Source organism: Arachis duranensis, chromosome 3, assembly GCF_000817695.3.
Source record: "Arachis duranensis cultivar V14167 chromosome 3, aradu.V14167.gnm2.J7QH, whole genome shotgun sequence".
In the NCBI taxonomy this organism is placed as follows: domain Eukaryota; kingdom Viridiplantae; phylum Streptophyta; class Magnoliopsida; order Fabales; family Fabaceae; genus Arachis; species Arachis duranensis.
This window is the reverse complement of record NC_029774.3, coordinates 52,639,821-52,654,596: the sequence shown is the minus strand read 5'-3', so window position 1 is coordinate 52,654,596 and position 14,776 is coordinate 52,639,821. Positions and strand designations below refer to the sequence as shown.

The 14,776-nt window shown below is 34.5% G+C and overlaps 1 protein-coding gene across 1 annotated transcript in view; it reads left to right on the top strand.

The window, feature by feature from the left end:
* LOC107479408 (respiratory burst oxidase homolog protein E) overlaps positions 1 to 5,748 on the top strand; it is an 11,257-nt gene extending 5,509 nt beyond the window's left edge. Inside the window, 11 exon segments of the mRNA XM_016099546.3 lie at positions 697 to 810; positions 1,435 to 1,857; positions 1,984 to 2,367; positions 2,443 to 2,538; positions 2,781 to 2,896; positions 3,337 to 3,510; positions 3,598 to 3,754; positions 3,838 to 4,026; positions 4,151 to 4,279; positions 4,456 to 4,534; positions 5,382 to 5,748. Of these exon segments, the coding sequence (XP_015955032.1) occupies positions 697 to 810; positions 1,435 to 1,857; positions 1,984 to 2,367; positions 2,443 to 2,538; positions 2,781 to 2,896; positions 3,337 to 3,510; positions 3,598 to 3,754; positions 3,838 to 4,026; positions 4,151 to 4,279; positions 4,456 to 4,534; positions 5,382 to 5,491 (1,971 nt within the window). The 3' untranslated portion in view covers positions 5,492 to 5,748.
* Positions 5,749 to 14,776: the final 9,028 nt, after the last annotated feature.

Below are 14,776 nucleotides of genomic sequence, written 5' to 3'. Positions count from 1 at the left end.
AAAAAAAAAAAAAAAAAAAAAAGAAAAGGAAAACACACACACATACTTTAACAACTCTAATAGGCTCATGAAGTATTTAATTGTTAAATTTTAAAGATTTGGGTTTGATTTGCTAATATCTTACTTTTTGAAAATAGTTTATTAAAATTAGTTTTTAAAAGATAATTTTTTAAAAATTATAACATTTATATTTGGTAAATTAAACTAAAAATAAGGCTTCTCTTTAAATTTTTTAAAAACATTCTCAATTTTTAAAAATTACAAATATAAATATATTATATTTTTAATTTATCAAATACGAATTGAAATAAGATACTTGTGTGCAGACACTTTAGAAAAAACACAAGCCACTTACCAAACCAAGCCTTAACATGTATACTTCAAAACTTGGTTGAATTGTTTATGTTTACTTAAATGTACTGATTTACGATCGAATAGTAAGTAGTATTATATTGTTGAAATATTTGTATCTTGATTAAAACTTAGGTATGTATCTAAAATTGTTATATTTAATTATATTTTTTATTTGTTTGATTCATAAATTTTTGTAATAATAAACATATAGCATACCTATAAATTTGATCGTCATTAATCTTGTCAAACGCACTATTTGAAATAAAGTTAATAGTCTCAAACACACCCACCTAAACGCACTATTTGTACTGTCATTTGATCAATATTCTATGTTTTCAACAGCTCATAACACTCAGTGCTTCTGCAAACAAATTATCGAAGCTAAAAGAACAAGCTGAAAGATACGCTGCATTGATAATGGAAGAGTTGGACCCAGAAAACCTGGGTTATATTGAGGTAAGGGGGGAAAAAATCATGGAAGAAAAATATATGAACCGTGAAAGAATCAGTATAAGATTAAATGTTCAAATTGGTCAAACAACAATATTGTATTTTTCATTCTTGGCATCGTTTTCAATATGCTGGCGTGACCTGTAGTCCTGTACCTGTCACATGACAACGTCGTTTTCTTGCAACCTACATGGCATCTTAGCAGTTAACAGTTCCATTAGCAAGTGTCAAACGATGACAAGATAAAAAATAGATTAGAAACTAACGACATGCATATCAGTTAGGTGTATTTTAGTATGTCTATGCTAAAATAGTTAGACTTATGATAGCTATAATATTTTAAAAAATATTGTTACAATTAAAATTATATTTTTTATTATTTAATAATATTTTTTAAAAAGTGTTATTAAAAAAATATATTACTAAAATATACAAAATATGAGTTTAATTTTAACAACATATATATAGTTATTGTTGACACCATAACTATAGGCATACTTAGTTAACAAGGAAGGCAAATTGGAAGATTTACTTGTTACTTTGTTAGAATCATCATCAATCTTTTTATCCTGTTATGTACACTTATTTACTATGCTTTCTTGACCTTGTTAGTATTTGCCCCTTGTTCAGTTGTGGCAGTTAGAAATGTTGTTACTACAAAAGGATAACTACATGAACTACAGCAGACAACTAAGTAGCAGTAGTGTAAGCTGGAGTCAGAATTTGAGTGGGTCAAGGCCCAGAAGCAAGTTCCAAAGATTCTTCTGGACATTTCAGTTCCTTGAACTAGAATATTGGAGGAGGGGCTGGATTTTGTTACTGTGGTTGGTTATCATGGCATGCCTTTTTGCTTGGAAATTTTACCAATACAAAAACAGAACAACTTTCAAAGTCATGGGCTACTGCATACCTGTGGCTAAAGGCGCTGCAGAGACTCTCAAGTTCAATATGGCTCTCATTCTTTTACCTGTTTGTCGGAACACACTGACTTGGCTTCGTTCCACAAGAGCCAGAAAGTTTGTCTCTTTTGATGATAATATTAATTTCCATAAGGTAAGAGTGGTTATTTGATGCTAGCTCATGTAAACACCGTTGGGCTTCATCATTATTTCAATAAATTTGTTACTGTATAGTGTTGGTGCTTACACAATTTGACATGAACCCTGTCATTTCTTTCAGACTATTGCAATTGCCATAGCTATTGGAGTTGCTGTTCATGCATTCACTCATCTGACGTGTGATTTCCCTCTACTCATAAATTCATCTCCAGAAAAATTTTCACTCATAGCTTCAGATTTCCACCAGAAAAAACCAACATACGCATCACTTCTGACCAGCATTGAAGGCGCCACTGGAATCTTAATGGTTCTTTTAATGCTCATCTCTTTTACACTCGCAACTCACCACTTCCGGAGAAGTGCACTCAGGCTTCCACCACCCTTTAACAAATTGACAGGCTTCAATGCATTCTGGTACTCGCACCACCTTCTTGGCCTTGTCTACATTCTGTTGATTCTCCATGGATATTTCTTATATTTGACTCATCAGTGGTATAAGAAAACGGTAAGAACTTGAGCTGTAATACATTTGAGCAGATATGTGAAAAAGTTGAAAACAATGTTTTCTCTTAATTCTCAGACATGGATGTATATAGCTGTTCCACTGTTACTGTATATAGCAGAGCGCAGTCTAAGAAATCGTAGATCAGCACACTACTCAGTAAAAATTGTAAAGGTAACAAATGCAATTCTCGGTTTAGTCTTAAGTATTGTTTGCAAATCCTTGTATTATGGATATAGTTTAATAAAAATTCAACACTTCCCTTGTGTCTACAATCTCCACTACTTCCTCTCCTTTTTCTTTTTTGCCGTCCTTTCCATTCCGTTTTCTTCTCCTCAGTCAAACACTTGGAGACAGCATGATGATATAACATGAGAATTACATTTTTTCCATATAAATTTCCTTTGACCTAGCAGGTTTCGGTGCTACCAGGAAATGTCTTCAGCATAATCATGTGCAAGCCAACTGGATTCAAGTACAAGAGCGGACAGTACGTGTTTTTACAGTGTCCAAATATCTCTCCATTTGAGTGGTAAGCATGTTTTTATCTCTCGGCAATTATCAATAAAAATGTTTTTTGGTCCGCCGAGATTAAATTACTATTTCTATCCATAAAAGTTTTAGAATATTAACAAAACTACTCATAAAGAAATAAATAAAACTAGCTTTATACTCATGAAAAAGAAAAAACTGTTATTTCTATCCAAAAGTTTGGAATTTTAATAAATCTACAAATGAATAAAATTAATGTTTCAATTATTTTGTCATATAAAAACCATCATTTGGGGAGCAAAACTAATTTTATTCATTTATGAATAAATTTGTCCGTGTCTTAAAATTCCATGGTTAAAACCAGTAGTTTACTGGTGAGTGTCTAAAATATCTGACATACAAATAACACATCTCATAACTTACCATCAACCATCAATTATTATATGTGAGAAACAACAAACAACAATGTTTATGTTTTAGGCACCCATTTTCCATCACGTCAGCACCAGGAGATGAGTACCTAAGTGTTCACATTCGCACAGTAGGAGACTGGACAAAAGAACTCAAGCGAGTTTTCACAGAAAATGATGAAACATTACCTTTGGATAGTAATCGAGCAACACTAGGGGAGTTAGTGCAGATGGAACAAAGAAGGTAAGTAGAGACCAAAGGCCAACTATGTTTCTCCTCCATGGAAATCTTGCAATGATAAACTAATTAATGCAAACTTCTTTTACATAGACAGCCAAAACTTTTCTTAGATGGCCCTTATGGAGCCCCAGCACAAGACTACCAGAGTTATGATGTATTGCTCCTCATAGGATTAGGAATTGGAGCAACTCCTTTCATTAGCATTCTCAGGAATCTTATCAATGAAACCAGAGTAATTGATGAAATGGTACTATGCATAATCTTAATAGATTTTTCGAAAGTTGATTTTTTCTTTTTCTTCAGATATCAATTGAATAATCTCATGTGCAGGAATCAATGACGGAAACAACAAAATCAGGAGACAGCTTAAATAGTTTTGCATCTTCAAATTTGACGCCAAGTGGAAACAAGAGAACACAAAGGACTACAAATGCTTACTTCTACTGGGTTACCAGAGAACCTGGATCTTTTGAATGGTTTGAAGGAGTGCTGGATCAAGTTGCAGAAATGGACCACAAAGTAGGATATTGAATTGTGCATAGAGTTACTCTAATGCACTATCATTTAATACAAAAACTTAAAACCAAGAAACTATCCTCTTTCTCCTTTTTTTTCTTCTCACTCCTTCTATCACATGGAACAGGGCCAAATTGAACTTCACAACTATCTTACAAGTGTCTATGAAGAGGGGGATGCAAGATCCACCTTAATTACCATGATTCAAGCACTAAACCATGCCAAACACGGGGTTGACATCCTATCAGGCACTCGAGTAAGATCTTCATTGCCTGGAGGTTTTTAATTTCTGAATAAAAATAAAAAAAATTATTGAGATGAAGATTGGGTATTTGTTGCCTTATGTTCTGAACAACTGGAACAATTATCATCTGACAGTAACCACAAACCTGAACATGAATTTCTTTAATTTATTGTTTCTCTTGGTTACAGGTAAGGACGCACTTTGCTAGGCCTAACTGGAGAGAAGTTTTCACAAAGATAGCCTCTAAACATCGGCAGTCTACAGTAGGTAAACCACTTATTACAAAGTGTAGAACTGTTTTCCTGAAAGAAATTCAAGAGCTAGTAATACTTGGAGAAGAAGCAATGAATAAGAATTTAAACATGAATTTTGTCCTATATATGCTTGTCATATGATTCACATTAGGAAGTCAGGCTATAAGTCCTACTTTTTCCGAAGTCATACAACATTGATAAATATACCTAAAATGGAAAGAGTAACAACTTTCATGAAACAAAAATGAAGAAACTAATTGAAAGTCAGTGACGTAGAAGTAAAGTAGCCCAGTAGGTATTGATGGAGACAAGCTATCTTACAATGAAGTATCAATTGGTAAATCTCAAAGATGAGAACATTGAATGAAATTGATATCATGTCAATCAATTTATATCACCTTATTATGTACATGAAAAACTTGAAAATATTTAAAAAAAAAATTTCAGAGTTAGATGTTATAGATTCTACAACTGATAATCAACATAAATAAAAACATGAAATGTGAAAAGATAAAATCATGGTAAAATAATTTCCATTTGGCGGTTAATTGAGTGAAAATAATCATCTATTGCCCCGTCTTTGAATATTATTAACTAGTTATGTAATAACTTTTCCTATATTAAAAATGTTATCAGTGACTTTACTTCATAATTTTCAGTAGAAAATAATAATTAGATATTTATAAACAGTAAATACTTCTCAATAACAAACATGCAACCTGAACCAATAAAAAGCAGGTGCACTGCAGAGGGATTAGGAAACAAGTGATTTGATTTTGATATGCTGCCCAAAACCTGAACCAATTTCTGTTACATCAGAATATTAGACAATGCTAACAAGCTAATCATAATACTTGCAGGGGTGTTTTACTGCGGGATGCCAGTGTTAGCAAAGGAGTTAAAGAAGCTATCACTTGAGATGAGCCACAAGACAACTACACGTTTCAACTTTCACAAGGAGTATTTCTGAAATGCGGAATGATATTTAAACAACTTTTATTCATTTTTCTGTAATTATCAATTAAATGATTCAAAAGGGAAATTGAGAAATGTTTAGTTCATGGTAGTTGTAGGACAGCAAATGTAATTATAGTATTACACAATTACAGTGCAATACACAATAAAATAAACAGAGTAAAAAAATTTCAAAGATTTCAGTCAGGCAAACACCATACAAGCGTGTTTTAGTACACCTTGAAAAACTACATTTAGAAGCTAGAATTCATAGTGTAAACAAACGTATAATTCTGAACAAAGTTTAATTTGGTAAAGGTGAAAGTACCATTGACAAAATTTTATAGAACTATAACTTTGAGAGTTGCAACTGAAATACTTGACCTGATTCTGAGATCTACATCAGTAGCCAAGAAACTGTTAGCTAACATAACAAAGAAATGCGAGAGGATTATTGCCAAAGAGAGAGGATAGTAAGAAGTGTAAACTATGACAACAGGTACAACAGGAAGATATCTATAGAGCGACCATATATACGCTGCACTGCACTTCAGCTTCCTTACGTTCTCAAAACAGGAAAGAACAACAATGTGAAGCAAGAAGTAGTTTGAACTTCATTGACTTAATGTATGCATCAATTGATAGGAATAAAACACAATTCCCTACTTGCAAGAATTAGAGGAGTAACAATATCCACTCACAACAAGTATTAACACCAGCACAATAAACCCAATAGCAGCAAAAAAATCACATAAACCAGAAATTAGAAACAAGCTAACACACCAAGATTTTTAACGTGGAAAACCTCCTCAATGAGAGAAGTAAAAATCACGAGTCACCAAGACCAGAATATAGCTTCACTATGATGAAAAATAGGGTACAAAAGAGTCACAAATTACTGCATAAAACGTGCATACAACAAGCCAAACAACCCAAGCTTCAAAGCTTACAAAACAAGAACAAGAAGATGAAAATACCACAAAAACAGAGCTACTGTGCGTGGCCAATATCTCCAGCTACAGATGTCAAATTGAAGATCCGAACAGTGAAATCAAAGAACCAAATGTGTAAAATACACTATCCAAACTTGAGCTCGATCCAACGGTTAACGAATCTGCATTGACCAATTTACAGAGACAGCTTTGTGTATGTGCGAAAATGACTTTCTCTCTTCTCTTCTCTCTAGTGTTTGGTGTTTTCCTTGCAAAATGACCTCTCTCACACAATTCTAACTCACCTCAGCCACTTCAACTATTCATGGGCTTGAATACTAGTATTTGGGCTTTTTCTCCACATATGAATGGAGCCCAAAAACCCAACAAATCTCCCCCTCACGACTATGTGGAGGTAACCGCCAATCCGGCGATTAAGCAACAAACTTCAAACTTCCATCTTGGTAATGCCTTGGTCATCATATCAGAACCATTCTCATCAGTATGAACCTTTTCAAGTTCCAACAACTCAGCATCCAAAACATCACGTATTCAATGATACCTCACATCAATATGTTTGGACCGAGAATAAAAAGTAGAATTTTTACCAAGATGTATAGCACTTTGACTATCACAAAACAACACATACCTCTCTTGAGTAGACCCAAGTTTCTTCAAGAATTTCTTCATCCAAACCATCTCCTTGCACGCTTCGGTAATGGCAATAAACTCGGCCTCGGTAGTAGACAAAGCAACACATTTTTGCAATCTTGATTGCCAAGACACATCTCCACCCGCAAAGTTGATCAAGAAGTTTGAAATGGACCTTCTAGAGTCAATATCTCCTGCCATGTCTGAGTTAGTGTAACCAACTAGAATAGGCTTATGACTTCCATAACACAACTTCATGTTAAAAGTACCACGAAGATATCTCATTATCCATTTTACAACATTCCAATGCTCTCTTCCTGGGTTTGAAACAAAATGGCTAACACAATCAACAGCATGATCTATATCCGATCTTGTGCACACCATAGCATACATTAAACTACCCACGACTGATGCATATGGAACTTTTTCTATGTATTTCTTCTCTTCATCACTTGATGGACTTTGCTTGCAACTCAATTTAAAGTGTGTAGCAAGAGGAGTACTAACGGCCTTTGCTTTCTCCATTTGAAACCTGTGCAACATTGTCTCTATGTATTTCTCCTGTGACAACCAAAGTTTCTTCTCCTTTCTATCACGCTCGATTCTTATACCAAGAATCTCCTTTGCTGGCCCAAGGTCCTTCATTGTAAATGACATTGCAAGTTGCTTCTTCAACATATCAATCCTAGAAGCATTCTGACCAACAATAAGCATGTCATCAACATATATCAAAAGGATAATAAAATCATTACTAGCAAACTGTTTAACAAATACACAATGATCAGAAGTAATCTTCCTGTATCCTTGTTCTGCCATAACAGACTCGAACTTCTTGTACCATTGTCTCAGAGCTTGCTTCAAGCCATACAAGCTCTTCTTTAGTTTGCAAACATGATCCTCTTTGCTTTTACCATGAAACCTTCAGGTTGTTCCATGTAAATTTCATCCTTAAGATCGCCATGAAGGAAAGCAGTTTTCACATCCATCTGCTCTATCTCTAAATCAAGACTTGCAGCCAAACTCAAAACAGTCCTAATAGAAGATCTTCTCACAACCGGTGAAAAAATTTCATTATAGTCAACTCCCTTTTTCTGCCTGTAGCCCTTGACCACTAATCTAGCCTTGTACCTTGGGCACTGAGAATTTTCTTCATGCTTCAACCTATAAACCCACCTGTTTTGCAAAGCTTTCTTTCCTTTTGGCAACTTCATATGCTCAAATGTTTGATTATCATACAAGGATTTCATTTCATCTTACATTGCATCAAACCATTTTTTTATTGTCGTCACCTTCCATAGCTTCCGCATAACATTCAGGTTCTCCCCCATCAGTCAAGGTCACATATCCATCAGTAAATGTTACATACTTACTAGAAGGATACCTCATTGAAGGTCGTCGCTCTCTAGTAGACCTCCTAGGATGGAAACCTGGTGGATCTTCAGGTAGCTCAGGTTGATTATCAGCATCATCATCAACTGGAGCATCAATTAGATCTCCCATCTCTTGGTCATTAGGAACCAAAGGCTCATTTTGCTGCATATGCTCCTGATCTTGATTCTCTGTTTGTTCTGACGAAGGAGGCGGCTGAACTGGATCTACATCAATCAAGTCACTACTCTCTTGTGATTGACTCTTCTCTGCCTTATCAATATCTTCAATTGTCTGGTCTTAAATAAATTCTACATCACGGCTTCTTACAAGCTTCTTTTCAACTGGATCATAAAGCCTGTAACCAAACTCATATTGACCATATCCAATAAAAATGCACTGCCTTGTCTTCACATCCAACTTGGACCTCTCATCCTTTAGAACATAAACAAATGCTTTGCATCCAAAGACTCTCAAGTGACCATTCAAGACATCTTTGCCCAACCAAACATGATCCGGAACATCATTGTCCAAAGCACTTGTATGACTCAGATTAATCACATGAGCCGCTGTAAGTAGCGCTTCACCCCAAAAGACTTTAGGTAACTTAGCTTCAGTAAGCATACACCTAACTCTTTCAATCAGTGTTCTATTCATCCTTTCTACCAAACCATTCAACTGAGGTGTTTTAGGAGGTGTCTTTTCATGCCTAATGCCTTGCTGCTTGCAATACACATCAAATGATCCACAATACTCACCACCATTATCAGTGCGAATACATTTAAGCTTTTTACCTATTTGCCTCTCAACCAAAGCTTGGAATTGTTTGAACTTTTCCAAAGCTTGGTTCTTTGTTTTCAAAGCATAAGTCCAAAGCTTCCTTGAATGATCATCAATAAAAGTAATAAAGTAAATAGCTCCGCTAAAAGACCGTACCTTCAAAGGACCACAAATATCATAGTGCACCAATTCCAAGAAGTCTGATTTTCTTGAAGGTTGATGCTTCTTGAAGGATAATCTTCTTTGTTTGCCAGCCATGCAATGAGAACATTTCTCCAACTCTGCATTCTTCAAACCTAAAAGAGCATCCTTTCGAGCCAAATAGCTAAGTCCTTTTTCACTAATATGTCCAAGTCATCTGTGCCACAAGCTACAAACTTCTTTACTTTTAATCGCATTCACACTACCTTTTGCAATCATGGCATGCATCACATACAAACTTAAAGTACCTTTTTCTCGAGCCACCACTAAGTTGCCTTTAGTAAGATTCCATTGTCCAAAGCCGAAAGTGTTTACAAAGCCTTCATTATCAAGCCTTTTAACTGAAACCAAATTCAAGCGAACATCTGGAGCGTGTCTAACGTCTTTGAGTAGCAGCTTCATTCCTATATTAGTCTCAAGACAAACACCTCCTACACCAATAACCTTGGCCAAGCCATTATTACCCATATTAAGTATTCCAAAATTATCTGGAGTATAAGAAGTGAAGAAATCCTTCTTCGGTGTAACATGTATTGAGGTGCCACTATCAATTACCCAGCTGAACTCATCATCAGAAACAAGATTGACCTTGTACTCATAATCAGCAATATCAACAGTAAGAAGATCATATGAAACAGAAGATACACGATCATTACCACCATCATCCTTCTTTTCTTGCTTACCTTTGTTCTCCTTTTTCCAAAGATAGCAATATTTTTTAACGTGACCCATTTTGTGACAATAGTGACACTCAACATTCTTGTATCTTCCCTTGGATTTTCTCCTGCTTTTACCTCTACCCTTTTGAACTCTATTCTGATTTCTCTCCCTGGTTTCAGTGACTAACATTTCAGAGTGTGACAAAGAATTCTGCGTCTTCCTTCTCATCTCTTTATTTAAAATGCCACCTTTAATAAGTTGCATGCTCATTTTACCATTTCGGAGCAGAAAAGAGGGATACGAAATGTCTCCCAAGAATCTGGTAGAGTATTTAGCAACCACAATCCTTGAACCTCATCTTCAAACTTGATTCCCATGCTTGACAACTGATTCAGAACCCCTTGAAATTCATTCAAGTGATCTAATACTTGTGACCCCTCCTTATATCTCAAATTCATCAACATATTCAACAAGTACAATTTATTATTGCCAGACTTGAAAGCATACAAGGATTCAATTTGATTCCACAAAGCCCTAGCATGAGTCTCATTAGTAATGTGATTGTAAACATTATCATCCACCCATTGCCCAATAAAACCACAAACTTGTTGGTGTTCAAACTCCCATTCTTCATATGTTTTAGATTCTAGTTTTTGTATAGAAAATACGGGTAAATGTAGATTTTTGACAAACAACAAATCTTTTATTTTGCCCTTCCATAGATGGTAATTAGTGCCTTTCAAACTTATCATCCTAGTAGAATTATTTTCCTCCATCTTTCAAGCAAGTTATAACCAAATACCCAAAACTAAGCTCTGATGCTAATTGATAGGAATAAAACACAATTCCCTACTTGCAAGAATTAGAGGAGCAACAATATCCACTCACAACAAGTATTAACACCAGCACAATAATACCCAATAGTAGTGGAAAAATCACATAAACCAGAAATTAGAAACAAGCTAACACACCAAGATTTTTAACATGGAAAACCTCCTTAATGAGAGAAGTAAAAACCACGAGTCACCAAGACCAGGATATAGCTTCACTATGATGAAAAATAGGGTACAAGAGAGTCACAAATTACTGCACAAAATATGCATACAACAAACCAAACAAGCCAAGCTTCAAAGCTTACAAAACAAGAAAAAGAAGATGAAAATACCACAAAAATAGAGCTATTGTGCGTGGCTAATATCTCCAGCTACAGATGTCGAATTGAAGATCCGAACGGTGAAATCAAAGAACCAGATGTGTAGAACACACTGTCCAAACTTGAGCTCGATCCAACGTTTAACGAATCTGTAGTGACCAATTTACAGAGACAGCTTTGTGTATGTGCGAAAATGACTTTCTCTCTTCTCTTCTCTCTAGTGTTTGGTGTTCTCCTTGCAAAATGACCTCTCTTACACAATCCTAACTCACCTCAGCCACTTCAATATTCATGGGCTTGGACACTAGCATTTGGACTTTTTCTCCACATAGGAAGTGAGCCCAAAAATTTAATATCAATCTTCTAAACCAACTGAGTGTTTACTTCAATGGGATAAATTTAAAATTGAATCTTGGCCAAGACTTACTCGGAGCAGCATGATAACAGATAAAAGAACGTACTACCAACATTGCAGGTAAAATAAGAAGTTTGCACACTTGTAACATTAATAACTATTTGAATCAATATTCAGGTCATCTTAGGAAGATCTTTCATCTCATCACATTGGAAAAAGTTCACATTAGACAACTGAACTAAAGATTGATCGTGAAACATCTTAAGCTGGGTAGAAATACATTTACAGTGTTCAAGGGATATGTACCACCTGGAAGAGACGATCTAATTTGAGAGGAACACAAAAACTCATTTGGTAGTGAAGACAAAACTAATAAGAGAATTCAATCGATAAATATTTTTATTATTGGTGGGTCTCCAATTCAAATGAGACCCACAGTTTAAACAAATAAAAAAAGAAGAAAGTGTGTATTATCACACACAAGAGAAAAAGAAAAGAAACAGAGAGTGAGAGTGAGAGGATTGACGTCATTGAAGAGAAGAAGAAAATGGAGAAAAGGGCAGGGCTATTTTGATTTTATTGAATTAATGAACTTGCTTTAATTCTTATGAAATTTTAGTATGTTATTCTTAGTGTAGAGATGATCAAACATTAAGATATAATTTGTTAGTTATATTACTTTTTTTATTTGAAATACCCATTTTATGAAGAGTTTATATTGATTCGATCAGTTTTGATGATGTATTTTATTGATAGTTGAAATGCCTTAGTACTACTAGAAAGACTGATTGTGTACTCATTATTTTGATAGTGGAAGATTTTATTGGATTAAGTCCCCTAGATTTTTTCTCTCTTTTGGGAGTTTTTTACGATAAATTTTTGGTATTTGATTTTTTAATTTCTGCCATTATATTTGCTGCTTGTAGTATCTTTGGAGTTGTCTATTTAATTGCACATGTTGTGAAAAAATTATTTTGGTGCTTTCGCAGTGAGATAAATTCTTGTCTGAACTTCAACTTTTTCCAATAAAGTAGTTTCTAGAACTTTAGTTATTTATTTCTCTGCTGATTAAATGGAAAAAAATATTTAGGAGACAAAATATGGTCAAATTGAATTCCAAAAATTATTCGATTTGGAAGACTCTCATGGAAGATATGTTGTATAACAAGGACTTATATGATCTTGTGGAGGGAGATAAATCTAAAGGTACAAATCCGATGCTGAATGGGGGAAGATGAATCAGAAGACAGTTACTTTAATTAGGCAACGACTTGATCTTAGTGTGTATCTACATGTTGGCATTGAAACTAATGCCGAGAAGATGTGGAAGAAATTGAAGGAGTTATATTAGAGGAAGAATGTGCAAAACGCATTCTTGATTCGGAAGCTAGTCATATGAAATATATTTCATATTGAAGGTAAATCAATGCCTGAGCACTTGAGCATTTTTCAAGAGACTATGAACCAATAGACAAATAATGATATCACTATAAATAATGAGTTACAAGCCTTGTTATTGCTAAGTTCTTTGCCTGATAGTTAGAAAGTTCTAGTTGTGACACTGACTAACTCATCTCCAAAAGAAAAGTTAATGTTGGCAATAGTTAAAAAGAGCATGTTAAATGAAGAAGGCAGAAGAAGAGAGTGAGGTTCAATTAATACCTCCTCCCAGCCAAAAGCACCTGTTTTAGATTCACAGGAGAGAAGTCAAAGTAGAAAATCTCACAGTTTTGACAGGTAAAAGAGTCGAAGCAAGTTAAGAAGAAAGTGCAAGTCAAGAAAGGGTTCATTCTTCACTACTATAGTAAGCCGAGACATATCAAGAGGGTTTTTAGGTTCTTGAAAAGAGATCAATCAAGGAGAATAAATGAAAACAAATGTAAAGATAGTGATAAAGAAAATATTGTTATTGTTTATGAAGATATTCTTATCATTTATGATGAAAATTATGTTAATCTTGTATGTGATGATTCTACTTGGATTACGGACTCTAGTACTTCATGTCATGTTACTCTGAAGCATGAATTTTTTATACTACTAGAAATTTTGGCAAGATCAAACTGGGAAATAAAAGGGTGCGTGACATTATTGGTATGGGTGATATGTGACTTGAAACTAACATGGAATGCAAGTTGCAATTGAAAAATGTTAGACATGCATTAGATATGTGGTTCAATCTGATTTTAGTGAAGGCATTGAATCAAGAGGGGTATTGTACTTCTTTTGCTAGAGAAAAATACAAGATTAGCAAATGAGCTCTCATTGTTGTTAAAGAAGACAATAGTCTCACTACTCTATATTGATTGCCAGCAAAGTTTTGAAAAAAAGAGGTAAACGTAGTTGATGATTCCTCATCTGGTTTGTGGCATATGCGTCTTGGTCACTTGAGCAAGAATAGACTTAGCGTTTTAACCAAAAAGCACTCACTTCTAGTGAAAGGTATAATTTTAAGTACTTGTACTCATTGTTTTGTTGGAAAACATTCTGGGGTATCATTTCATAGTTATAGACCTCAAAGAGATCACATGTTCTAGATTTAGTTCACCCTAATGTTTGCACTATGGATACTAAGATACTATGTCACGGCCCAAAATGAGCCATGACTGGCGCTTAGGAAAATTGTCCCCTAGCAAGCCTAACGAGTTCGAATATAAGATAAACAACAAGGTTACAAATGTTTTAAATAAATTTACAGTTTCTAAAATGAATAATTACATAATTTTTAACAAAAGATAAAATAAGTAAATATGGATGGATCCTGCCTCTGACATATGGAGCAGATGACGTCTAAGAACTCAACAAAGAATATATACTTAATGCAAATCATTATTCTTGAATAGAAAGGCTCACATAATCAATTATTTATTCCTGAAGAATATTTTTAGAAAAACGGAGTGAGTTTTGCAACTCAGTAACTAAACAGTACATCTATAATTCACATGAGACCATATAAATATTATTAATAAAATAATTTTAATTAGAAAATAATAACTTATATGAATAACTGAATCAATAAGGGAGTTCTCATATAGAAATTAAATCAAAAGTCTACACTTGGGCTGTTCCACCTCTATGGGTAGCCCTTTCCTCTTCTGTATCCTAACAGAATAACAGATTTAACGTGTGGCCTATACGTTAGGCTAACAACACCCCTGCTAGCTGGAGTTTGAGTTAGATGCATCTAAGTTAATGTCATAACCG